The sequence below is a fragment of the Sphaerodactylus townsendi genome, linkage group LG11, assembly GCF_021028975.2.
Source record: "Sphaerodactylus townsendi isolate TG3544 linkage group LG11, MPM_Stown_v2.3, whole genome shotgun sequence".
NCBI classification, from domain to species: domain Eukaryota; kingdom Metazoa; phylum Chordata; class Lepidosauria; order Squamata; family Sphaerodactylidae; genus Sphaerodactylus; species Sphaerodactylus townsendi.
This window is the reverse complement of record NC_059435.1, coordinates 44,095,082-44,122,858: the sequence shown is the minus strand read 5'-3', so window position 1 is coordinate 44,122,858 and position 27,777 is coordinate 44,095,082. Positions and strand designations below refer to the sequence as shown.

Here is a 27,777-nt window from a genome sequence, read left to right as displayed (position 1 = left end):
ACCAACCCTAGTGAGAATTTGGGCCATTGTTTTGGTTGCTTGGGTAACTCAGCTGTTTTTTTTTATACATTTTTATCTATATCTATATCTATCTAGCTATTCAGCTATATATATAAAAATTCCAGTAGTTCCTGTTGATCTGTAATACCTAATGCAACGGCACTATGAATGGTTGTAGGAATCAAAATAATGGTTGTGAACATTTTTGAGGCTGAGATGTGGAAGGGGATTGGGTTATTCTATCTGACATGGGGCTCTGCTTTTTAGCATCTTTCATGGCCATATTGCTTTGCAGTAGTCCTGAAATTCAGTGCTTGTGACAGGTTTTGTTATAAAATGAAAGGTTTAAAGAATCTTGCTTTCGGGATGTTTCCCTTAAAAGAAGATTATAGTCACTCTAAAGAGAAAATGACTGAATTTAATGGAGTGAAAGATGAAACTGAGTGTAAATCAAAGTAATTGTATATTTCAAGAAGATATGTTTAATGGGTACATTTTTTATGGCAACACAAACCACCGTCTCCAAAATTCCAAATAAAACCATTAGGAAAATAGCATGCTAGAAAATGCAGGTATTTAAATCCATTAATCACTTTATCCAACAGTTGCAGTAATGTGCTGACACTCATATGACTCAAGGGCCTGCGGTTGAAAATCTTTGTTGCCCGTGGCTGGGCAGGAACTGGGAACGATGATATTTTACCAGGAAGTTTATGTTGGTATTGGGCATACTTTGGGATACTATATGAGCTCACTGCAGAAGGAGAAGCCACACAGGAAAAGATTAAATGAGCTCTGCATCCACAGACCAGTTTATCAAGACTGCTCACATCATTACAGCCTGTAAAGATCCTACTGGTTGTTCTTGATGCCTAAGAAAAGTAGAAATGTATTATTAGAGATAATTGACTCTATTTTTAAAATCCTTGCAGTAAGATAACATAGCTGTGCAAGTCATTGTTTCCTGCTTCATTTTTAGATCTGCCTGTTTATTTTCAGGATGCTCTATTCTGAACAAACCTCTTTTTTACCTTCCTGTCTGCATTTCTTCTTCACATATCACTAAGAAACAGACACATGAGTTGCAACTCCCATTAATTAAAATAAACGGGAGTTTTTCTACTGGCTTGCAAAGGCTATGACCTGGACCGTAAGCATTGTTTTCAATTATCCAGCACCCTTTCCCATTGGCCAGGTAATGTTGTAGTGTGCATTCCTGGGTCTTGCTCTCATGCAAAACTGATGTCTGTCAATTAGCAAAAATGGGCCTAGCACTGGAAGAATGTGTTTCTCAACTCTGATCCTCTGAAGATGCCAGCCACAGATGCAGGCGAAACGTCAGGAGAGAATGCTGCTAGAACACGGCCATACAGCCCGGAAACCACACAGCACCCAAGTGATTCCGGCCGTGAAAGCCTTCGACAATACATTGAACTCTGGCATTATTGTAGAATTTCTGGCATTATTGTGGAATGTGACTCATTATTGTTGAATGTGGCTCTACAGTGCTACAATGTGGTATAAGTAAAAAGAAAAAGATTGGGATCCAGGTCTGTTGACTTTATCTCAACATGGTATATGATATGTGAAAAACATGGCTAATATATCACGTGTTGTGCTGTCAAGTCACTTCCAATTTATGGCAGTCCTATGCATTAATGAATGTTTGTATTTATTTTCATATTTTTTCCTGCACGCCGAGCACTACTTTCCAGAAAGCATGCACATTAAAATCCATGGATGTGGTCTATGAACACATAATGCAGTGGTAACTCTGAAGCCATCTAGGTTTGGTCAGTGTCTGGATAGGTAACTTTGTGGGAACCATGTGTTATAAAAAATAAAGCTGTGGACACAAAGTTGTGTCTTTTTAGTCCCATTGATTTTGACAAGAAGATGTAACAGATATTTAATTCTATTCCACAGAAGGAAGAGGTGTACTTAAAAGTCTTTAGCTTTGGATAGATTGAATCTAAAATACAGACCAATACAGTAACGGAATAACTTTTGAACAGCAACACTGTGTAATGATGCTATTTGTCTGAATTTTGCTAGAAAATGCTTTCTACAAAGCATATTGAGGGGAAATGGTGCAAGGAGCAAAACCTCCTCTGAGTGCCCCCACAGCCCCCCCAAGCTTGGGGGGAAGGAATTGTACTGAGCCGCACCCTCACCTCTTTCGGGCTGGCTCCTGCCGTCCCCAGGACCTGGTGGCAGCGGATGACCCAGGTGAGTGCCATGGCTGCCCACTACTGAGCCCTTGCCCCCAACTTCCTCCAGGGGGTGGGGCTCAGTGGCATACGGCTGGGGTGCATGCCATTTTGTTATGTGAATTTTTTGTTATGGGGGGGCACCTGTGGACATAGGTCCCTATAGGCCATACACCTCTGCCAGAGAGCATCATTTCAAGCAGGAGCAATTTAAGTTCCTCCCCTGTGTGGAGCTGCAGTGACATCAACTTCCTTTCCCCCTATTCCTGCCCACACTAAGCCCGGGAGCTGATTGCAATCATTTAAGAAAGTGGCCCAGACTAAAGGACTGAATTTATCAACAACTACGCACCTAAAATGTATTCTTCTGTCTTTTCTAAAAGATGGCCAATCCTTTGAAAGTGGACTTTAGATTCCATTTCTACACAAGTCTTGTTCTCAAAGGCATCCTGTTGGACATTGCTTCAACAATAAGCATATATTGAGTCACCGTTAAACTTCTGAAATATTTTATATGTCATTAGTAAATATTAAAGTTATAGTTCAATGTGTGCCTACTTGAACTGAAGCTGTCATAAAATGTCTTTAAAATAGAACAGGATATTTGTATTATTGTTTCCTTCTGCTCTGTTTCAATTAGTGCCCTCAAAATGAGAGGAAACACAGGGAGTTTTATAAATAATGTGGTCTCCAATGATCTGAAGAAATTATTGAGCAACATGAAGAAAAACAAAGCACTTCTTAGGTCACCCTGACATTTTCTTCAGAATGAATTATTGTTATTTAACTGCTTTTAGCAGTGATTAGTATTATAGAAAAACGTCCATGGGAAAATGGTTTTGGTGAAAATTGTGCAAAAACTTGCAAACGTCATCTTGAGAAACAGGTTTAATTAATTATTCAAATGACACACTGGCAAAATGAAAGCAAAAGGTGGTAGACAGGAAACCCAAACAGGCTCCTTTGGAAGGATTTTTGTAATTTTGTTTGGTGATGGAAAGTGTTCTCAAGGAGCAGCTGAAGTGGTGACCCCATAAGGCAAGTGGTGGTTTGCCATTGCCTGCCTCTCATCACAACCCTGGTGTTCGTTGGAGGTTGTCCATCCATATACTGACCAGGGCTGATCCTGCTTAGCTTTTGAGATCTGAGTTCCATATAGACAAAAAGTATTTTTAAAAAATGAAAATGTAAAGTGTTGTCATTGTATTTTTAAATTGTATATTAATAAAAGAGGTTTTAAAAAAGCAAAACCCAACTAGACTTTCACAGAAGAAAACACAATACCTAGTTTATTTCAGATGATTTTGTTCAATTGACTGGGAGTGCAATCCTAAACAATTAAATACTTTTGTAAGCACATTGACTTAAATTGACTTAAAGGAGGGTGATTCGGGAGTGATGTGTAGTTTCCGGGCTGTATGGCCGTGTTCTAGCAACATTCTCTCCTGACGTTTGGCCTGCATCTGTGCCAGCCACAGATGCAGGCGAGCCATCTCTGAATATGCCAGCCACAAATGCAGGAGAAACATCAGGAGAGAATGCTGCTAGAACACGGCCATACAACACGGAAACCCCACAACACACCAGTGATTCCGGCCGTGAAAGCCTTCGACAATACACTGAGGGTGATTCAGTTTAGGACTGCATTGTAAAGATTCACAAGCTAATGGTGATTGCTATGAAGTGTTGGTCCCTCTCTAATTTTCTAATTGATGATGGAGTGTGACCTGCAGTTGATTTTGGTTATGGCCACAACTTGAGATTTCTGACTCATAATCACAGTACTGACATACTAATGAGAGATCATGAGAAACTTTTTAAAAAAAACTAGAACTCAATGCATAGTTTTCTGTCCTTGTCTAACAGATTTTGTCACTATTAGTTCTTCAAACATTATTTACATGGAAGGGGGTAGAAAGGAGAAGAGAAACAGGGTATGAGATTAAGCACTGTACCTTACTCCTAACTAGGTAATCAGTCCCATCAGAACTGATTGTATCTGCCATCTGTTATAGATGTGTGGTTGCATGTGGGCACAGTACAGCAAGGATTTTGACTCCACGCAATGTGTGAATTATATTACAGGCTCCCATACAACACACAGAAAGGATGTTTCTTGTAGGATGTGGATGACGGAATTTAGGATTAGGCTTACTTTTTATAGTAGATTCAATGAAAATCACTTGTGTAGAGGCTCACATATGAAGTTTTTGTTATTAGATCCAGCATGTTTTTGTCAGAGAGTATAATTTTGCCAAATTGCATGACTGTGAAATGTGTAGAGATAGAGATGCCTGAAAATAAATAAAACAGCAGGAGCTCCACTTTAGACCCCTGTTGTCAACCTAATTTGTGCAGTTTGTAGGCTTTTCATTGCACTTCAGAACAGAAATTTGCAAAAGATATGAGGAATGATTCCTTGTCAAGATGGGGGAAGATTTTTGGAACTTCAAATTGCAGCTCCTTTTCCCCAGAGTGAAATGTTTTTTCCCCACAAAAATCTCCTCTGTAGAATGATGTATTACCAGAACTATCTATGAAAGAACATCTGTTGGGTGTTTAGGGATTTTGGCAAGGGGCTGGATGTTATCTGTAGTAGCATCCAGCCTTAATCAATTTGATCTGTCAAATGCAACTTGTGGGCAAGTATCATTATGTCAATATTTAATCATTGTATAAATATATCTTATTTGCAATGTGGTCCCATCTGTACATACTTCCATCTGAAGCTAGTAACCATGGACAGACAAGGCAGATCTTTCAACAAACCTAGGGTTAAAACTCCCAAATGTAGTAGACAAAGTGACTGTAGCTTTGAGAAATTAATGCCACTGGTAAGCAACCACAGCAGTATTGCTGGCCTTGTCTTCTTCCAGGAAAGGGAAGGACTGCTTTGGCCTTTAAGTAAGACCTCTTTGATGCTAGGCTCAACAGCAACCACTGGGGAAGTCACTAGCACCTGAATTTCATGACTCACCAGTCTCAGCTGCCTACTAGAAGTGGTCTGGCTTGCTGTGGAGAGAATGGAAAGTGATAGCAGGGCTTGAAGAAATATGTCTGTACAAGAAATCTTGTCGTGATGGACATTTGCTTTGGGCATCTAAGTATGGACTAGAACCATCATAATTTCAATTAATATATTATAACTTTATGGTGATATGCAGGAACAGTATTGAGGAATTCAGCCTATATTGTGGAGAATGTGTGGTGAATTATTTTTGATATTACACAGTTATAATTGCCTTATCATGAGTGGTGGTGGTACTGGGAGTGGCTACAGTTAGGAAAACTGAACAAATGGGCTCCCCATTGTCATTATACACATTAGTAATTCTGGATTTAAAATATTGTCTTAATAATAGTGGTAAGAGAAGAGACAGATTGATTTTCTTTTCCTGTGTCTATAAAATACTCCTAACCACACACATATATACACACACACACCCTGGGAGGAAAAGAAGACAAATTAAATTGTAAAATCATATTAACTAAGAACCAGGAAACAATTAATAGGAAATCATGTTTATTCCACTGAAGTGCTCTTTTTTGTCATACTTTTCATTATCAAGTTAGTTTTCAAAATTGCTGTGTACAATATTCTAGCTATTTGTGTTAGACTAATTTGGTTAAAGTATTCTGGAGTTCATAGGATTACTATTTTTATTATTTATTAAATTTCTATACCTCTCCCACCCACACAAAGAGGAGGATACATATTTAGGCATATACATATGCCTGTGTAAAAGTTCTTAATCCAATGGAAACCTCCGGTTGCTTGCTGGTGTTTATAAAATAGATATATTCTAGATAAGAACATAAGAACATACGAACAAGCCAGCTGGATCAGACCAGAGTCCATCTAGTCCAGCTCTCTGCTACTCGCAGTGGCCCACCAGGTGCCTTTGGGAGCTCACATGCAGGATGTGAAAGCAATGGCCTTCTGCGGCTGTTGCTCCCGAGCACCTGGTCTGTTAAGGCATTTGCAATCTCAGATCAAAGAGGATCAAGATTGGTAGCCATAAATCGACTTCTCCTCCATAAATCTGTCCAAGCCCCTTTTAAAGCTATTCAGATAAATTTGAAATGCTTATATAAGAATCTTAAGAATTACATTATAGTATAAGAATAATTACATAAGAATCTTAAAAACAAAACCCTGCTTGTTAGCAAAATGACACAAATGAACTGGACTTGTTTGTGCTTTCTGGAAATGCCAGCATACCATCCAAAATCTTGGATCGACAGCAAAGGCACAAAATGGGAAGCGAAACTTAGAGAAATAGTTTAATGAAAAATTAATAGACTTTTATTGACAGTTCCCTACCTATACTGTCTGCCAACCATTATTGCTGAGTATCTACTATCAAATTACTGAGGCTTTTATTGAACTTTAGCTCTAGCTAGAGTTGCCAATCTACAGGTGACATCTGGAGATCTCCTGCTATTAAAACTGATCTCCAGAAGACAACGATCAGTTTCCCTGGAGAAAATGGCTGCTTTGGAGAGTGGATTCCATAGCATTATACCCTGCTAACGTCTCTCTCCTCCCCCAATCAGACTTTACCCGTAAAATCTCCAGGTATTTCCCAGCTCAGAGCTGGCGACCCCAACTCTAGTACTAGTAAAACTAATGAAGGTTGCAAATTAGCAGCATTGTGCCCCAGACTGTGATTCTTTTCTGTTTCCGCATTCCTTCATACTCATTGAAGTATTTCTTAAAAGTATGTAAACTATAAAGAAAGTGTTCTTCATCTTTGCTGTGAAACAAACAATGCTTAAAATAAAACTTTAAGACGAAACTTTCCTGCTCACATTGTTGTCTTACAGATGCCATTTGGCTAATCCTTAAAAATTGAAGCATAATGTTATTGCTCAAGATTACAGGTTTTTCAAACTGCAGAATGGCAGACTTAACTTGAACATTTAGAGGATTGTGAGCCAAATAATGAATATCTATATGTGCCAGTGATGAACAGTTCAATTCAAAGCAGAATAATATCTTTCTAAGCCTACTGACTTCAGTGTAAAGTTGTAATACTACTTAGGATTGCACTGCAGAGGCATAGCAGGGGAAAATGGCGCCCAGAGGAAAATGGCACCCCCAAGCCCCAAGGTAGCTACTCCCACCCACGCCCCACATACCTGAGCTGGTGGCAGTCCCATGCAGCCAGGTGTGGCGGGGCCAGGGGGTGCTCAGCTGCAGCCTCCGCTGGGCCTGGCAGGGCCAGGCTGAGGGGCACCTTGTGGCGGCCCCACTAGGCCACTCCTTCAGCTGGTCGAAGGAGCAGCCTGACAGGGCTGGGCCCAGCCGAGGGGGAAGGCGGAGGAGTGTGGGGGTGATTATCTGCTCCCACATGACTGAACAGGGGCTCGCCCATGGCATTTGTCCCCATCCTGTCCCATGGTAGCTACACCACTGTTGCACTGTTAGTTGGCAGGCAGTCCAATCCAGAGGGGAAAGGGGCACTTCTGAGCTGCCGGGAGCACCCGTTCCATCAGCGCAAGGGGCAAATGTGCCAGTGGTGGGGCAACTTACACAGGCATCTCATGACTCTGAAGTGTCTGACCCAGAAGCATCCTCAGTCACCCAGGCCCCCCAGTGCAAAATGCTGCATTGGCATTCTGGGTGCATTCTGGGAGCAGGGTGGGGCCAACCTTAGTCAGCCTCCAGTGCCCAACTCCAGTATCTCCCCATGCACCAGTGGAGATACACCACAAATTTTGTGGTTTATCTCTATGCTACCTTATAGAAAAGTCCAAGGTTTTTTTTAAAGGGTTTTTCAGATTTCTCACACCACAGGAAAGCCTTTTGGAGGGGGTAGGACAGCACCATCCCCACCCGCTCGTCAGCTCTGAATTGGTCTGTAAATTATGCATATTATTGGCACCTTGATTTATGTATCTGAATCTTAAAGAGAAACTTGGATATGACTGATTTTCTTTTCTCAGCCATCCTGCACTGATCTGCATGCATCAAGAAAACTGCTGTTTGACTATAGAAGCAGAACTTTGATCTTCGTCTTTCTACGTTCAAAGATAGTGCAGATGCTTTAGTATATGGTGATTTTGGTTTCAATTAGTGGCTTCGACTGTCATGATCCATTGTACACCTTATTCCTCAATTATTTTGAAGCCTAGTAAAGAGCAGATGAAGAGTTCAACCTGCCTTTGGGTTGGACCACTGCAGTTTGAGTACTCTTCTATGCATAATCTTATTTCTTGTACATAGAAAACCAGAAATTAAAGGTTTTTCTAGACTAGTGTTTTTGCTGACATACCGGTACTCATATTCAATATACTGGAAACTGGTTTTTTTTAGGAAGAGCAATGTATCACTTGGCCCATAAGTGGTACTGTTTACAACGTAGACCTTACAGCCGCATCTGCTGCTAATGATTTGCAAATCTAAACCCTGTCCTAGTTAACTGACTCTGAATATATTAATGTATTGAGATGAGATAAACAAATTGCAACATATCTTGTTACTAGGAAGTCCTAACTATAGTATTGATGTGTTTATAGTATTTATAATTATTATGTATTATGTACATATAATTATCATGTATTTATAATCATGTTTCTTGAACTTAAACACAGTTTCATTTTATATCTAAATCCTGGAGTGGGGGCCCAGTAGTTTAGCGCAAGTAATCTAGACCTGGGTCCTCCGAATGTTTAAGAATGTGGCATTTCACTCTAGTTTGGAGGTGTGGGTTCTTTGACAGGACCTCTGAATCTTCTGCAACTGCATGGAAGGAACAATGAGATCCTTATGTAACACAATGATGCACTTCACAATTCACTGAGCATGGCACATAAAGCATGGCAAACACGCTTTACATTATTCCAGTTACAAAGTCTTTGAGTCATCTGTGTCACTGAGGTCATGGGAAACATGACCTCAGTGACCTATCCTTCCTTGGGAGCAAGTCCTAGATAGAACTCAGTAAAACTAGCTTCTAGCCCATAACATCCATGACTACTGGATCTGGTAGCACAGTTGAGGCATGCAATTTCCCAAATCCCCTGGCTCGATAGCACATCCAGATAATGTCCACGCCGGTGACTTGGGATGCCAATCTGTCTTTTGCTAGATGGATAGAAATTAAGAAAATGGGGGGAAGGAAGCAGAAATCAAATCATAATTCCAGTTAGTTCCAAAGGCTAAGGCCATTTATGCATGAACTACTTACCCTGCAGCTGTGTGTTACAGTGGAGTTTTCCCACAGTTTTTTTGTTTGTTTGCACAGGGATTCTCCTCCTGTGAAGTGTCCATAGTTGAGCCAGTCCACCATTTTGCCTGCCTGGCACTTCCTCGTAGTTTCTGTTCAGCCTCCATTTGGGAAGGCTGCCTGCTGCTTCCCCCCGCCCCCCCCCTGCCATCTTTGATCTAGTGTTAGTTTGCTAGAACATGTTAATTTCACTGAAGCAATAGATGGGAAGTTCCTCAGCAGAGTATAATGCCATAGAATCCATCATCCAAAGCATCCATTTTCTCCAAGGAAATTTATTTTGGTAACCTAGGGATGAATTGTTATAGTGGGAAATCTCTAGGTGGAGATTTGCAACCCACTATCTACCCCATTAAATCTCATTTCTCCCCATTTTTATCATTTCTCCCCATTTTTCACCTAGGCCAGTGGTGGCAAACCTGTGGCACTCCAGATGTTCATGGACTACAATTCTCATCAGCCCCTGCCAGTCAATGGCACGGACTGATGGGAATTGTAGTCCATGAACAACTGGAGTGCCATAGGTTCATCACCACTAGACTTATTCCACCAAATCAACAAGTATTCCTTGCTTATTTTCACACTGATATCTATATATTATGTTGTCAGCCAGGATCCTCTCCATCTGAACCTGGCCACTATCCAGTCCCTCTCATTTTGCTGCATGCTGCTTCAGAACTGTGAGCAGGCCTCATGGCGCTTTACATACACAAAGCACCCTCCAGCTGTTGGGAACGTGGCAGATAAGATGGCAAATGCCTGTATAGCTTTCATTCTCGTGCTCATGATGACTTTTGCAAACAAAATGACATGCCAAATTAGAGAAGCAATGATATGTTGACACTGAACTTCCAAAAAAACAAACCAGTGTGTTAGGGATACAGCTATGTGGTGATGTGGCATGCTTCCAGGAAGCAAAAGTAAACCGCAGAAGGAAATTAGTGACAAAAAATAGCCAACCAGTTTATGAAGTGTGAGTGTGTGCAAAAAGCTGTTGAAAATAGTTGTGGCCTTTTGCAAATAGGTTTATGTGTCTGGAGAGGGAAGAGTTTCTATTCAGGTCCACTTCACAACTTGTTATCACTAATATCAGTCAAGTGGCCTCTGGTTTTTGTAACAGATTATTACTGAGATATGTTAAGGTCTTAACAACTATTTTGAGCTGTTAATTCAAATTGCCTTTTGCTCTGGCTTTAGTTTGGTTCTCATCTTCATGATTAATACCGATTGTCTTAACTAGAATGTTTTGTATATTTTAAAAAGGTGCCTCTACTCATATGTGAATTTTCACCAATTCCCCTATTAGGACTTTGGGAGAGCCCCTAAAAATTGCTGATACTCATTACTGGTGAGCACCACCACCAACATACACACACACATAAGATTCCTGGTCTTAACTACCATGTTTCTCCGAAAATAAAACTGGGTCTTATATTAATTTTTGCACCAAAAGATGCATTAGGGTTTATTTTCTGGGTAGGGCTTATATTCGGGGAAATACAGTACCTTAAGGCAGGCTCTCGGCAACCCGTTGCTTCCCCTTCATGTGTGACACAAGCTGCATCCTCATTGGCAGGGAGCACAGGGCATTGTCTGCGATTGTGATCTGTAACTACTAGTAGGGCTTATTTTTGGAGGGGGTTTTGTATTTTAAGCATCCTCCAAAAATCCTGAAAAATCATGATAGGGCTTATTTTCAAAGTAGGGCTTCTTTTCGGGGAAACACGGTATAAGCCTAAATTTGTCAAATTATAATCAAGAAAACAACCTTGTATATTATGCCAATATAATACACTACAAATGCTCTTATTTCATGATGATCTCTGAAAGGCAGAAAGGACCACAGGTTTCCTTGTTTTTTAGTATTCACATGATGAAATGACTTTGTAGAAAGGATAACTTCCCCCTCCCCCATTGGTATTACATCCACAATAATGGGTGAGATCTGAAAAACACTATGTGCAAGTGGTATAAGTACAGCTAGGCATGTGTGGAAAAGTGGTTAGTTTCTCCTACTGTGGTTTCTGCAATTCATTTTGTCCTATTGACTCCTGTTCCAACGTATCCCCCAAAGTTGTTGGTTTCTCCTATTCATTTTGTCCTATTGACTCCTGTTCCAACGTATCCCCAAACTTCAGGAATGGAAGGTCTCAGGGACTATGGTGGGAATGGGGTTAGAACTGCCTGGGCAGGGTGTAGTGTTCCTTCCATATATAATTTTTGAACTCTTGCAATTTGTTCCTGTAGTTTTTAGCAATGCGGATTGATGCATGGAGGTCCTTCCATGTGGATGTGGATATGGATGAGGAAAATACCAGCATCGCTCATGCCTCAATTCTTTGGTTCTGATAAACTGCTTCTCTTTTACACACAAGAGATTTCTTTGTATTTTGCCTTTGAGTTGTTTTGGTTCTGTAAACTAGCAGTAGTTCCAATGTGTGCTTCCTCTACTACACTCTTATGTTTTGTGGAATGTTATTTGTTGCACTGGGAATCCCTTTTAACATTCTTCTCATTCTGCCAATGTCAGCCATTGCTTAGCTCTCTTCAGACACAGTCCTGATTTGCATATATATTGAGCACTGACACCATTGTGTGACAGAGCAACAGCGGCAAATCCTGCCACTCTGAAATGCACATATGGGAAAGGATGCTTATAAGCCAAGTACAAGTGATCTCAACTGTTTTTTGGTTGGAGAAGAGGGAAAAATTGTACTACTCTGCCTTCTATGCACTCTGGCTTCCATATGGAGCTACCTTCCTCACATTAGGTGTGTTGGGGGGAGGGGGAAAAAGGTAAGCAACACAGCTCTTTCTCTGCTGCCACATGAAATGTATAAGCCATCCTGCAGGAATATTGCATCACTGGAGCTTCTCAGCAATAAGCCGGTAAAGGTGCAGGTTTGAGGACAGGGTAGGATTGCCAGCTCTGGGTTAAGAAACTGCCAGCTCTAGGTTAAGAAACTGGAGATTTTATGGGAGAGTAGGGTTGGAGATTCGGACAGTCCGAATCTGGATTTTTACTGAATCTGCACGGATTCGGATGGATTCGGACGAGAAGGGTCCGAATCTGAGCTGTCCGAATCTTAACAGATCCAAATCCATGGGATTCGGATTACCAGCCGAATTGTGTTTTTATTTTTTGGTGTTTTTTCACGTTTCGGCCTGCAGGGGGCGCATTTTTAAACATATCGGCACCAAACTTTCAGGGTATCATCAGGAGACTGTCCTGATGATATCCTCCAAGTTTGGTGCAGTTTGGTTTAGGGGGGCCAAAGTTATGGAGCCCCAAAAGTGGTGTCCCTATCCCCCATTCTTTCCAATGGGAACTGAGGAGATGAGGCTACCCTTTTGAGGGTCCATAACTTTGGCCCCCCTGAACCAAACTGCACCAAACTTGGAGGGCATCATCCGGAAAGTCTCCTGATGATACACTGAAATATTGGTACCAATACATCTACAAATGCACCCCCTGCAGGCACCCCCAGAAATTTGCCCAAGATTCTTTGTTCTGCAGTGACTTAGCTGCATTGCTGTCAATAGGGAATTTCTGATAGAGGGCTGTGGAGTGCACATTTTTCATGGTAAACCCACAAAACTTTCAGGGTATCTTCAGGAGAGTCTCTGGATGACACCATCTAGGTTTGGGGAACTTTACTTCAGGGGGCAGTGGGAGATGGACCCTACCCTTTTTGGGTCCCATAGAATTAAACCCCCTGAAGCAAAATTCCCCAAACCTGGATGGTGTCAACCAGAGACTCTCCTGAAGATACCCTGAAAGTATTGTGATCATACCTTCAGAAATGTGCACCTCACAGCCCTCTAGCAAAAATACCCTATAGACATCACTACAGCTAAGGCACTGCAGAACAAAGAATCTTGGGCAAATTTCTAGAGGACGCATTTTGAGATGTATCGGCACCAAATTATCAGGGTATCATCAGGTGACTGTCCTGATGTTGCCCACCAAGTTTGGTGCAATTTGGTTCAGGTATGATCCCTCAAAATTGCTGCAACTATCCCCATTGTTTCCAATGGGAGCTGATAGGGATGGGGGCTACACATTTGAGGGTCCATAACTTTGGCCCCCCTAAACCAAACTGCACCAAGCTTGGGGGGTGTCATCAGGACAGTCTCCTGATGATACCCTGAAAGTTTGGTGTCACTAGCTTTAAAAATGCTGGTTTGCGTGTTTCACCGCTCACTCACTCCAGCAGGCTTCATGTGCAGGAGCGGTGAAACATGAAAACCAGAATTTTTAAAGCTAGTGGCACCGAATTTCAGGGTATCATCAGGAGACTGTCCTGATGATACCCCCAGGTTTGGTGCAGTTTGGTTCAGGGGGGGCCAAAGTTATGGACCCTCAAAGAGGGTCCCTATCCCCCATTGTTTTCAATGGGAGCTAAGGAGATGGTGGCTACCATTTTGAGGGTCCATAACTTTGCCCCCCCTAAACCAAACTGCACCAAGCTTGGGGGGTGTCAACAGGACAGTCTCCTGATGATACCCTGATATTTTGGTGCTGATATGTCTAAAAATGCGCCCCTGCAGGCACCCCCAAAAATATGCCCAAGATTCTGTGCTCTGCAGTGACTTCTGCATTGCTGTCAATGGGGAATTTCTGGTGGAGGGCTGTGGGGTGCACATTTATCAAGGTACAGTCACAAAACATTCAGGGTATCTTCAGGAGAGTCTCTGAATGACACCATCCAGGTTTGAGGAACTTTGCTTATGGGGGCAGTGGGAGATGGACCCTACCCATAACATTGAACCCCTTGAAGCAACGGTCACCAAACCTGGATGGTGTCATGAAGAGACTCTCCTGAAGACACCCTGAAAGTTTTGTGGGTTTACCATGAGAAATGTGCACTCCACAGCCCTCCCACAGAAATTTCCCATTGGCTGCAATGGAGCCAGCCAGCCACTACAGAGCACAGAATCTGGGGAAATTTCTTTGGGTGACTGTGAGGGGTGCAGTTTTAGAGCTACTGTCACCAAAATTTCAGGGTATCATACAAGTACTGTCCCTATGATACTCCCCAAGTTTGGTGAAGTTTGGTTCAGGGGGTCCAAAGTTATGGACCTTCAAAAGTGTAGCCCCCATCTCCTGTTAGATTCCATTGGAAACAATGGGGGATGGGGCACCCCTTTTGAGGGTCAATAACTTTGCCCCCTCTGAACCAAACTGCACCAAACGTGGGGAGAATCTTCAGGACAGTCTCTAGATGATATCTTGAAATTTTGGTGCTGCTAGCTTTAAAATTGTGTCCCCTGCAGGCCAAAACATGTAAAAACACTAAAAATTCAAAAAAATAATAAAACGGACCCGAATTTTTCGGATTTACCCGAATTTTCGGGCATATCCGAATCGGCTATGATTCGGATTCAGGCATACAAATCATTTTATGCCCCAAAATACCCAAATCCGAATTTTACCGAATTTTTTTAGTATTGACCAACCCTATGGGGGAGGGATCTCCTCAGGATGTAATACAATAGAGTCCACCCACCAAAGCAGCCATTTTTTCCAGAAAAACTGATCTTCGTTGTCTGTAGATCAATTATAATAGCGGAGGTTGGCAACCCTAATATATGGTGTTGTGTTGGCATCACAAGGCAACTCAGGAAGTTTTGCTGGCATGGTTCACCTGTGGTGCCCGTAACATACACCAGCATCAGCAGAGATTTTAGTATACATGTTTGTTTTTAATGCCAAGTAGCTGGCAGTATAATGGCAACTTTTAAAACACTCAAGTATATTTGAAGGTTAAATCCACATTTATCTTTGGCCTATTTTTATCTTGCCCATAGCATAAGTTAGCAGTATTAAAGATGCACAGATTCCTTGTAGGGAAAGCCGGCTCTCTTTCAGAAAAGATGACTGCTCCATCAGTTGGCAGGAAGATGTAGAAAAAGTGTGTCTTTTGACGCATAAAAAATTATCCCTGAGGCCAAGTTATATTTCAAGTATTTAATACAGTTGGCATATTGTTGTTGAAGTGACATAGCATCTTTAATTTGTTCTACTTAGACTCTCAGGTTTTCTGCAGAAGATGGACTCAAAACTTGAGTGCAGGACAGGGACTGATCAATCTGATCAGTATAATAAAGGCTGCCAACTCTTCCACTTGAGAGGTGGCATTTCAGTGTTTCTTAACTATACTTTAGAAGCATGTGGTTGTCTGTATCTTCCTTTCAGATTCTTGGAGCCAGGGGAGAGAAGCAGAGGGAGACTATAAACCACAAAGTTCTGATCAGTCTAATTTTTGGCCTATATTGCAAAGAAAATTTTTATTACTTCTACTAATGATAATGATGATGGGTGAAATCCAAAGCAGTGAAAATAGTGCTTCATATTGCAGGGACTTTTTCATTTCTCTTTCCAGGCAGCAGTTCCAGCCCCCCCCCCCCCCCCCCCCCAGGTTGAGGGCATGCTGGAACAATGAGAAAGGAAGTGAAAAGTGATTCTGTTAGAAGTTAAAACCAGTCCTGCATGCATGCCTTCATGCACAGGGACCTTTCCAGATTTCAGCTGGTAGTATGGTATTTTTATATATAAAACAGCCAATGCTTTTCCCATTCTAAACCATTCAACATGTTTTAATTTGTTGCAGTAATCACACCATTGGTTGTGGTTGCTAGTTTAGTCAGTTTTGTCACTGATGAAGAGTATTCCATCAATTGGCAGTGGCTGGGGGTGTGAGGATATGGACAGGATTCGTGGAAGTTGGAGACCTACCTCCTGTTTGTATGACCATTGCCCCTCCTATCTGCTTAAATCTGCCAGGTGGGGGGCTGGCAGACAGTAAATGCCTCCCTGAGAGAGAATGTGATCACTCCTGCCCTGAAGTAGGCAGCTTTAGGTCTACTCCTAGAGAAATCTACTGTGGACCTAAAAAAGTTGAATAATTACCATCAAAACCCAAATATACCCTTCTTAAGCAAGGTGATTCAATGAGTGTATAGTTTGGATCTATTCCATTCTGATTTCAGGCCTGGTTATGGGACTGAAATGGCCTTGGTCACTGTGGTGGCTTGGATGGATGACATATATTGGGTGATGAACAGGGAGAATGTGACCCTGTTAATTCTTCTGGCCTCTTAATGGCTTTCAGTTCCATGGAATTCTTCTGGATCTCAGTGAAGAATTTTACCTGTGAAGATGTGGCTTATAAAACAGATATATTAGAGAACTCCAGAAATATGTAGGATCACTTGATGCAATTTCCCCCATCCTTAAAAAAAACAACCATGTGCTTTGTCTTGTAATTTGTTCTTGTTTCAGTATCTGGAATATGTCAAATGGAACTGTGAGTGAGGAGAGGAGTCCATAGAAGGGGGGAGAGGTTTTCACTTCAGTTGTGGGGTTCAGTTTGCAAGCCCCAGATGTAGCTGGATTTTGCACCACTCCAGTTCTTGTTTCATTCAGTTGAGGCTTATTATGTGGCACAACGGATGTAAGAAAATCCATCTCTCCACTTTAAACATGATAAGCCTTTGTCACCTACAATGCAATTAATGCTAAAAATAGAATCCCGCCTGTGATAAGGCTGTGACTTGAAGGGGGATGAGCCATCGTCCAAATAACAAAGGCTTATCTGCAGGGCCGGAGGAGTCAGCCTCCACTGAGCTGTCAGTTTGCTGATTGCCATTTCTCTGTGAGTTTGATGAAATATTCATGTCTTTGCTCTGCTCTCTCCAAGCACTATTGATTTCTTGTATAAACGCTGCTATATTTAGTCTAGACAAATGGAATGTGGGTTGCTGCAGAATAAATTGGATGAAAGGGCTGGGCTCTCGTCTGCTTTCTTGTCTTGGGCTGGGACGATTATTTATAATCAAGGGTAGTTTTTGTAACTCATGGGTGATTTTTTGCAATTTTGTGATTAGAACAAAAGTCATGAGTTGGCGCGAGATAATGCCATTTGGGTCGAAAACTAGGCATGCAAATTGTGGTCTGGGATTCACAATAGCTGTTCCAAAATGTTAAAAAAAGAGAGAAAACCTATATCTGTTTATTGATAGAAAAAGTACAAGGCTCTCATTATTTTCTACCACTTATCTTTTCTTTCTTTTTCCAGAGCATAAGCATAGTAGTACGGATGCAAGGTTTTTTTAAAAAAAAAACTACTATCCTTTCCTCTTGCAGGTTCTTGTTTGAAAAGCTTACAATCATGTTCCTGCCTAAATGTTCCTAATATAGGTTTAGTTCCCTCTTTCTTGTTGTGAACTACTTGACAAAATGTAAATAAAACAAGTGAATGTTCTTTTCTTTTAAAAAAATTGAAGAAAATCTTATTGTCCAGATTTGCATACCTTTGACATCTGGACACTGAGGATAATGAATAGTTTTTGTTTTTGAAACAGCTGGCTGATATACTTGTGTACTACTGCCCTCTACTGGATGAAATGTCAATTGATTCATTTTGCACCATGGGCCCTATTCTGCTCCCAACTACGGCAGATTTTCTTTCTGTGCAAACAATATAGAAAATTCTAATTTTGTGGCTAAATCCATAGTGGTTGAAATGAATTCTGAAATTTTCCATGGCAGATTTTCTACTGGTCACCATTGGGAAGTTGCTGGGTTTTAAAGTCATTCTAGTCCAACAGGCAGTGTCAATTGGAAGACACCTCGTATCTCTTGTGATATTGTTGCTATTGAGTATAAATGGTGTTCTGTGTAGCTGCTATGACCTGAGGCAAGGAGACAGTCTTTCTAAATGACAAATGTGGGACTATCCAACTAGTTCAGTTTTTGTTTGGGTGATTCTAACTCAAGAGTATTTCATGATGGTCTGGTTCTGGACTGCACCTGAAAGCAGTACTCCCATTGAGAACCAATACTGTGAAACCAGTCAGAAACTTTCGCGGTTGTGTCTCTTAAAAGTAAAAGGAAAAACCAACACAGATCTTGTTCTCCCCAAGCCTTTCTAGCTTACTGTAGTTCAATCCTGTGTCTAAATATAGGACTGTAATGGTTTGGCAGGGATGTCAAAGTAGAAAGAGTGCAGAGTGGGAGTGTGTGTGTGTGTGTGTGTGTGTGTGTGTGTGTGTGTGTGTGTGAGAGAGAGAGAGAGAGAGAGAGAGAGAGAGAGAGAGAGAGAGAGATATTTTCCTCCTTTTTGATCTTATTTGTGTTCCAGACTTTGTTCCTACTCATGGAAACCAGGCTGAAATCCTGCCTTTGGCAATAAACCCCTTTCCAAGCCTTAGAAATACTTCCCTAACATCTGAGAACCTGAATTTAATTCTTCATCAAAGTGTGTTTTTGCTTTGGAAATGTTCCCACCCTCACATCTCTCTCTTCCCCCCCTCCCCCTCCCCCCATGTTGGGAAGTGTCACCACAGCAATTCCTGTACCAAAACATGCTTGCAGTGGGCTGCGAGAGAACATCTAGCAGCTGCAGAAAATTAATTAATTGGATAATTAAAAGTTCCTGTGAACCCGAAGAATCACTGTACAGAGACGGCTGCTTGTTGCATCTCTGTTTAAGCGGCTGCTCTGAGTTGTGCCCTTCCAATCAGTCCCTGCTGAGGTGGCAGTCTGGATGGCTAATTTGGTTGTGTATCTGCAGTGGGCGTGATCAGAGCATTCAGTCAGTTCCGATGTGAAAGGATTGCCCAGCCTTCCAGGAAGCTTGGGGTGGCTGCTGCTTGGCTTGCTTTCGGGTGGGAAGCATATCTGGCTCCTGTAGAAACACAGGGCGTGGGTGTGAGGTGAGGGAGGCCAGACCAGAAGTGGGCAGGACCAAGCCAAAGTTGCCGATTGCCAGCAGTGTGGGTGCATCACCATGTGGAAGGAGCATGAGCACATGACAGGAGAGGCTTCCAGGCAAAAAACACAAGAAAAAAATGGAGGAAAGTGCCAGAAACATCAGCTAAATGTACCTGTTTGACCACAGCAGCTTCAGCAACCAAATGAACTCTTATCTGTTGCTCTGATTCCTCCAAACTTCCTTTGAAAAGCTGTGAAGCATTAGCTTGGGGACAACACTTCCCCCTCTATAGAATTCCTGAAGTACCCTTAAAAGAGAGAGAGAGAGACAGAGGCCCCTTCCGCACACGCAAAATAATGTGTTTTCAAACCACTTTCACAACTGTTTGCAAGTGGATTTTGCCATTCTGCACAGCTTCAAAGAGCACTGAAAGCACTGAAAGCAGTTTGAAAGTGCATTATTCTGCATGTGCGGAATGAACCAGAGAGAGAGAGAGAGAGAGAGAGAGAGAGAGAGAGAGAGAACTGTTGAGAGCTGGTGACAAGTAAACAGTGACAGAAATTACAAGGCACAGCTCCGCCCATCTGGGTTCTTGTGAAGTTGCCAGGTCCGCTATGACCACCTGCTGGGAATGGGGAGTAGGGTTACCAGATCCAGGTGGGGAAACTCCTGGAGATTTAGGAATGGAGCCTGGAGAGGGCAGGAAACTCAGCAGAGTATAATGCCATAGAGTCCACCCTCTGAGGCAGCCATTTTATCCAGGGGAATTGTTCTCTATAGTCTGGAAATGAGCTGTAATTCCTAAGTCTCACATTGAGGTAGGCACCCCTAATTCATGCACACATCCTCTACAGAAGACATATAGTAGACTTTTCTAGGGACAGAGAGTTCTTATTTTTATAGATTAAGAAGCAAGCGGCAATGAAGTATGCCTCCAGTTTCAGGTACAGACAAAAGCAGCCCATTCACAGCCACCAGGTACAATACTGTCCTGCAGCAATGAGGTATGTCATTGCTGTATGTATTTTACTCAAGAGTAGGGGGAACCATACAACCTTTAAAAGTAGCTTCTGACTAAAACAGTTGTGATTTTTTACATATTTTGCATTATTCACTATGACAATGAAAATCTGATTAGATTGTGGTTTTTAAAGTACATAGTATAAATTCAGACTTACCGTATCTTCATTGCTTTTAAAACTTTCAAGTGTCAATAGAGCCTTGTTCGATGCAGACCATCTAGACTAGTATCCCGCTCCAAACAGTTGCTCATCAGGTGCTTCCAGGATACCCGCAAGAGACCTTGAAGGCAACACCCCCCTTGTTAGTTCTCCAAATAGTCATTGATGGGCCAGCTTCCCTCCATGAATTCCTCTCCTCTTGTTCTAAAACCATCAAAGCTTCTGCTCATCTTATGATATCAGATTCCACAAGCAAATTAAATGTTGCATGAGGAAGTGCTTCCTTCTGCCACTCTTTAAAAGAATTAAAATATAAACATGAAACTGATAACAAAATTCTAAGACATGAACTACAGAACTATTATAAAACATCATATGTGCACTGTTAAAATTAATGTCCCATTCTAGGTAGGAAAATGTTCCATTTTGTGAATTTTTCAGACATTTGGCCATATAGTAGACAAGTTAGTTCACATAGACGAATTAGCCTTGCAGATGTTATGACATTAAGCACACATTCACAAACATCTTTAGAATGGAGATCTACATAATTTAATACAAAAAACCTCAGGGGATAGCAGTATCTCTTTCTTTATGGCTTTAGAAATAGCTGTGGCAATCATATCCCAGAACTGTTTTGCTCTCTTACACGCCCAACAAAATGTGTATAAAATTGGCGTTGGTAGCCATCTGTCACTCTTGGTTCCACAGTCTGTCAGTTTCAACAGCTAACTCCCCGTTCCAGAAGCAAGGGATGAGGAAGAAAATATTTCCCTACACCCTTTCTCCACCCTGTTTGTATTCTTCTAAATCTCTGACATGACAGGCTCTTTTCCCCATTTTGTTTTTGTTCTCGCCTACCAGTGGACGTGAAGTCAGAAATACCAGTGGGGTTAGAACCGATCACACCATTAGACTTGCGAACAGATCTCAAGATGATGGTTCCCATGGTGGACCCCATTCTGCGGGAAAAGCAGCTGCAGCAGGAGCTGCTACTCATCCAGCAGCAGCAGCAAATTCAGAAACAGCTCCTGATCGCGGAATTTCAGAAACAGCACGAGAACCTGACCCGACAGCACCAAGCACAGATCCAGGAGCATATAAAGGTAGAAAGGTGTTTCTTCTTTTCCCCAAATTCCACAGTCATGAGATTGATGTTGAAAGACCAATGGTGAGACATGAGGTGGGCTTTTGGGATGTCTTTGTTGAGTGACTGAGCTTGAGTTATGACTTTTAGACAAAAATGCAATGAAAGCTCATGTTAGTTTTATTGTGGATGGTTAGCTTTGGCTCTCTTTTGTGAAGAATGTCTCCAGGAGCATACAGCAGGCTCTCTGAAATTTTTGACCATGCAGCGAACTTTTTTCCTGCAGAACAAGATGTGCAGAATCACAACCTTCTGAAAACATTCTTGCCTTTTAGGGAGCTCAGTTAATGATGTATTGATATTTTAAGTGTGTCTCTGTGTGTTTTGTTTCTGCTAAGCTTTCAGCTCATCAAGTCCACTTTTATTCCAACTGTTGTAGGCATATACTTTGCAGTCTGTATTGAGATTTTCATCCAGATCTGTGAAGTGTTTAGATCCTAAAATACAAGTTTTGACTTTTGGAAGTTCAGAACACTCTTTATTTCATAAAGTTGCCAAAGATACGCAATAATGTTTTGGCTCCCAATTGCCTTCCATGTTATCCATATGTAATGTAAAACTTGACAAAATATCCTTGGGTTGCCTGTTACTTTTGAACACCCATAAAAACGGAAATGGCAAAAGTTACTTTTTTATGCTGTGTGAGCACTTCTGTCCACTCAGGGTCCACCCTTGTAGGAGGCTGGCTACCCTTTTGGAACAAGCAAGACATGACTCTGGCTTTTGTTCTTAAGCAATTTACTTTCATCAGGTAGTTAATAGCACTCCTGTAAGCTTCAGCCCTACATAACACTAACCAGTTTCCCTCTTTCCTGACTCCCTTTTATCCCTCTTAGGAGGATCACCTCCCTCATGGGAGCTCCCAGCTCCACACTTCTCATGGCTGATGAGCTGTCTGTTGCGCTCTGCTGGCCTGAAACTGGCTTTTCAGCTTTCCTGGCCTTCCTCCTTGATTGCAGCCTGGTTGGGGCTGTGCCAGCCATGCCCAATTCTCTAAGGCTGCTGTGGGCTGCTGATTACAACTTGGCCAGGGCTGTGCTACCTCCATTCTATTCTCTGGAACTGCTGGGGCTTGCTCTTACTGCCCAAGTCCTCTTCCATTTCCCTGAAGTTTCTCCCCACTTCTGGCTCCCTAGAAGCCCCTGCTTCTGCTTGTAATTCTCAGGACTGCCAGTTATGGGGTGCTCCAGGGTCCCAGGGTGGGTGTCTGTAAAAAGGAGAGGGATGGAACAGGATTCCTGGTGCTGGGAGGCAGCTCCATTCCTGAATATGCTACCTACCTAATATGAATGAATATTAAACATAGCCTTTCCCTAAAGCAGCACAACCCCCTCTCCCCAACATTTCTATGTGACTGTCTCTTATGCTTGTCCTTTCTGTCTGGCACATACAAAAATGTAAGTAGTTGGATGCACATAATTTCTTGTTTCTTAAGGACAGCAATCAGAGTTGTTGACCACAAACACAAATGTGCAGAAAGTGCACACAAATGTGCCTGTAAGAAAGTCTGACAGTTTTATAGAAGACCCACTAAAGGAAGCTGCATTTTCTGTGCTATGTCACCTTTTATGGCATTTTCTGTTAAAAACCAGTGGAACACTGAACTAGAAGACAAACATGAAAGCAAAGATCAGTTTTGGGCCTTGTTTGTTAAAATTAGGCATTTATCGCCCCATCCAAGAGCTGGGCACCTGGCTGCGGAGCCCCAGCCATGCCCAGATGCTACCCCCAAAGAGGCCTCCTGGTGGTATGAGGAGGCTCAAAAAATAAAAAGCCTTCCCACCTCCAAGAAGCCTCTGGACTCAGTAGACTTACAACACCCTTTTGGGAGGCATAAGTCTGAATTCCCAGCCACCGGCACAATGACACGAATGACTAAGAGGGAGCCAACAGTTGGCTCCTCCCCAACTATGCCCTCGACCTGTCCCCACTACACTGGCGGTGGCAGCATAGGGGCTGGGACCCATCCGGTACTACATCCCATTGCCGGGGGTGGGGGGGTAGCAGAAACTGCACACCAGCAGAATTGCCCCCTCAGCTGGGGTAAGTGCCCCTGGGAGGACGAATCTGCTAGTGCGGCCATGCACCAATTCCACTGGTGGTTTCACTCCTCCCCAGCCTGGATTGGGCTTTTAATCAGGTCTGAGTCCCACAGAAATAAGTGGGGCTTGTTTCTGAATTAACATGCATAGGATCAGTCTGTATGTTCTTCTGAATGGCACATGAGCCATATCTAAGGGAACCCATTTTATTTGATGGGACTGTGATGTTTGACTTTAATTGAATTGGAGCTGTCCTCAACAAGTAGGATGGAGTTGGCTTGGCTTGGCTGAGATTTCTCATGACTTTGTCTTTTTTGCAAGTTACAACAGGAACTCTTGGCCATTAAGCAACAACAAGAACTCCTTGAAAAAGAGCAGGAGCTGGAGCAACAGAGGCAAGAGCAGGAGCTGGAGAGGCATCGCAATCAGCAGCTTCCTCCAATCAGAAGCAAAGAAAGAAGCCGAGAAAGTAAGATTTACTTAGCCAAGGCCTGATTTGGAAAGGCCACCCAATTTCTGTTGCCCCAATGCTGCATACACCACAATGTTAACTATTAGTGGTCACCATTTATCAGCCATTGTATGTCTCAAAATGCGGCCTTCCCATTGAGATCTGCTTGGATTCACTGTGCACCAGTTTCACCCTTTCCATGAACTGCTTTGCTCAGATTTGTACATCTCTCTATGTTGTTTCTTTTCATGTGTTTGTGATTATGCATCTACTCTTTCTGTAACTCTTAGCTTGGTGTATGAATGTGATTTGAATGAAGCCCCTCTTTCTGTGTCTTTGTGGTAAATAAATTCAAAAAGAAAGGACAAGACGGGAAGGTGATACTCACTAGGGGGAGGCAGATACATATAATTCCCCTCACAAATAGGAGTGAAGCTCAAATAGTTCCTCTGCTTCAAAATGCTATTGAGGGGAAGTAACCAGTTGGAACCATCTAATGCATTTGTTATCACTGAAAAATCTTATGGGCTAATGACATGTGTGTTAATTTTCAATGAAATAGAAGACTTTATGGCATGCTAAAATGTATGTTGAACTTATATGGGGAATTATATAAACTAAATGGTAGCATGCCACCAAGTTCTAAGTTTCGAAGAAAGATTCTCTGGACTGTGTACTACTTTGCTGTTCACACTGCCACAAATTCTTCATGGCTCTTTGAAGAAACTGGTTAGCACTGTGCTTTTGAAAACCACCCATTGTACACAAGATATAATCTAGCCTGTTCAGACTCTCATCTGCATGTGGCTACGGCTGTCTCTTCCCTTCCATTTCAAGAGTATTTGCCCAGGCAAGGGAGATGGTGAAACAGAGAATTTTGGATGTAGGAAGGCAAAATGATCTGAACCAAGTTAAGAGTTTTCTTTACGACCCAAGTACTCTAAATAAGGTTGTTCTGATGCCTCATGTTAAGTACTTAGATAATGCTGATTATAGGTGAACTTTTACTGCATTAAGATATAATATATCACCCTCTGCTATCCTCTATGGTAAATACAAAGGAATACGTCTAGCAGAATGTTTATTTGTGTGGAGAAGGGATCATTGAGTCATTGAAGCATGTTTTATTTGGCTGTAAGATTTATAGTCATATTAGAGAAGGGCTCATTACTCCTATAGTTTCTCACTTCCTAGGAAGAGATAGAAAGACTCTCCTTACGATTATGCTAACAGATAGGAACCTGTAGTGGAGCCAAATTTGGTTGCATAGGAAAATTTGAATTAGTCATTTATAATTTTATCAAACTATTTATATTTTTAGGAATGAAAATGCTGTTGTAAAGTTTTGTATTCTTTTTGTATTATTCCTGTAGTATGTATTATGATACTTTTGTTCTCTGGTCTTGGACCATATAAATGAATAAATGAAATATCAAGAGTGTGATTGTAATTGCATGCCTGTCACTAATTAATCAGGGAGATTTATCACTGTGAGTTGAAAGAGGTAGCTCCTATATTTGCTAAAAGTCTCTTCTGGCATCAGAACCATCCCCTGAAAGTTTCCCAGAAATGATTGTACAGTTCTTTATGTGCTTAAAATTTGTATACTGCTCTTCCACTCAGACAGGACCCTAAGCAGTTCACCATATAAACAAATCAAATCCATACCATGTGACCATGCACTCTCAAAATGAGACCCATAACATCAACAACAAATTAAACCTCTACTCCACATCTGATGCATGTTTTACAAGCTCTGCTTGATTTTATAGCCACAAGAACTTTGCTTGCAAATGCCCCTTGAAAAAAAATTGGAATTGGCTATAGCACAGCCTTTCTGCTGCAACGATTTCAGTGATGCTAAGCAAGAAAATCTTCTTGCGGACTGAATGTGCTATCCAGAGTTGCCTGTTCCATTTTAATCAAACTCCTTGTGACAGAATTTGTAGCCACCTAAATGGAGTTTGTAGATGCAAAACTGATTGGCGCGTACAGGGAAAATACGCCACTGAAATGCTCTTTGTGAACGTTGCTTCTGCTCAGCAAGCAGTTTATATCCAGCATGAGCTTCAGATTTTTTGGGAGTCCTCAGTGGTGTGGGAAAGGTTTCCTAAACCTCACAACGAATTGAGGCCCATGAATAGTTTGTCAGGAGAGACCACCTTTATAAGGAGCAACTTAAAGTGCAGGCTCTACTTCATGGCCTTTGACTTTTAGCTTCAGATCATTGCAGCAGTTATAAAAGTACAGATTTGTAGGAAGCTACCTTGAACCACTTCAGGGAGTGAAGACAAGTCAGGAGAAGACATTTATAGAGTGGTATAAGTATTGCTTCACTTCATGGAAATCAGCCTTTCATCAGTAAACCAAAGCAATGCACAATAAAATATATACTTTCATCAGTCTCTTCACCTGCACAACATTTTTATGAATTGGGTCCAGAAATAGGAGAGAAGACAAAAGCCCTAATTTAAACCAAATTCATTGTAATGGCTCTTTCATTAGATTTTTGGACCAGGATCAAAAGAGTCAAGTCACACGAGAGGCATTATTTGATTGGACGTAATACTTGACTGTCATTTTCACATTTTTTCTTTACAATAACTGTTGGTGTGTTTTTAAAAATGAATTCTCAGCACTCCGTCTTTTTTAACTATTTTAAATGCTTCTGTATGTTCTAGGGGCAGTGGCCAGTACAGAAGTGAAGCAGAAACTTCAGGAGTTCCTATTGAATAAATCAGCAACAAAAGACTCTCCAGCCAATGGGAAGAACCATTCCGTTAGCCGACATCCTAAACTTTGGTACACGTACGTTCATTTTTCTTGTATTTTGACCATAATGTGCTACATTCAGACGATGGGTTCTTTCACACACCCTATTTCCCCCTACTACTAAGAGGTTTTTTGCACTTCCTGCCACCAAACCTTTTACTTTGAAATCTTGAGTATTGAACCTGCGCCCATTGGAAGGCAAAGCATCTGCTTCATCCCCTCAAAATCTTCCCAAATCTTCGTTTCAGCAACCTCCACGTGAAATTTGCAAACATAAATTTATGTTTATTTGTGCATTTGGTATATTTTTTTAATCTCACCCTTTCTTCAAGGAGCACAGGTGCCCCAATCCAATTTTATCTGCACAACCCTATAAAATAGATTAGACTAGCCCACTGGACTTTATGGCTGAGGGAGGCTACCCTGGTCTACTCAGAACTTGGACACTAAGGAGGGTTGACCCTGGTCAGTATGTAGATGGGAAACCACCAAAGACTTTCAGAGTTGCTAAGCAGAGGCAGGCAATGGCAAACCACCTCTGAACATCACTTGCTTTGAAAACTTCATGGTGTTACCATAAATTGACTGCAACTTGATGGTTCTTTCCACCACCACAACTACTCCGTAGCCCAATTTTGTTATTATTATTAGTAGTTGTTGTAATGATAGTATTAGCAGTAATAGTAATAATAATAAATTATATATGGGTGTCAAAAATGAGATTTTCCATACACAAATACTTTATATTCCGAACTGATAGATTTGGGGTTTCTTCATTTCTTGCCAATTTCTATAATGTAAAAAAGATTTACATCTCTTCTCTTGAAGGTTCTTTTAGTGCATGTAATTAAGCCTTTTTGTATTCAGGTTGCAAATTGGAACCAGTCTTTATTATTCTGGTATAGATCAGCAGACATGACATTGCCAATCTGATGACAAATATTGTCCATACTATCACAGCATTTATCCAGCATGCCCTTTTTGAGCTGTAAGGGAAGATGATCCAAAAATATATTGTAACTT

At 41.6% G+C, this 27,777-nt stretch overlaps 1 protein-coding gene across 8 annotated transcripts in view; it reads left to right on the top strand.

Annotated features, from left to right (window-relative positions):
• The window catches only part of HDAC9 (histone deacetylase 9), a 346,306-nt gene that overhangs the window by 49,206 nt on the left and 269,323 nt on the right, over nt 1–27,777 (top strand). For 4 of the 8 annotated variants that reach the window (XR_007245815.1, XR_007245814.1, XR_007245816.1 and 1 more), the window contains exons 2-4: nt 21,207–21,448; nt 23,853–24,000; nt 26,664–26,790. Coding sequence is in view for 5 of the 8 variants with exons in the window: in XM_048511823.1 (XP_048367780.1) it covers nt 21,207–21,448; nt 23,853–24,000; nt 26,664–26,790 (517 nt within the window). In the remaining 3 variants the exon portion in view is untranslated. The remainder of the gene's footprint in view (nt 1–21,206; nt 21,449–23,852; nt 24,001–26,663; nt 26,791–27,777) is intronic. The other 4 variants (XM_048511824.1, XM_048511826.1, XM_048511827.1 and 1 more) reach the window with 3 other exon arrangements.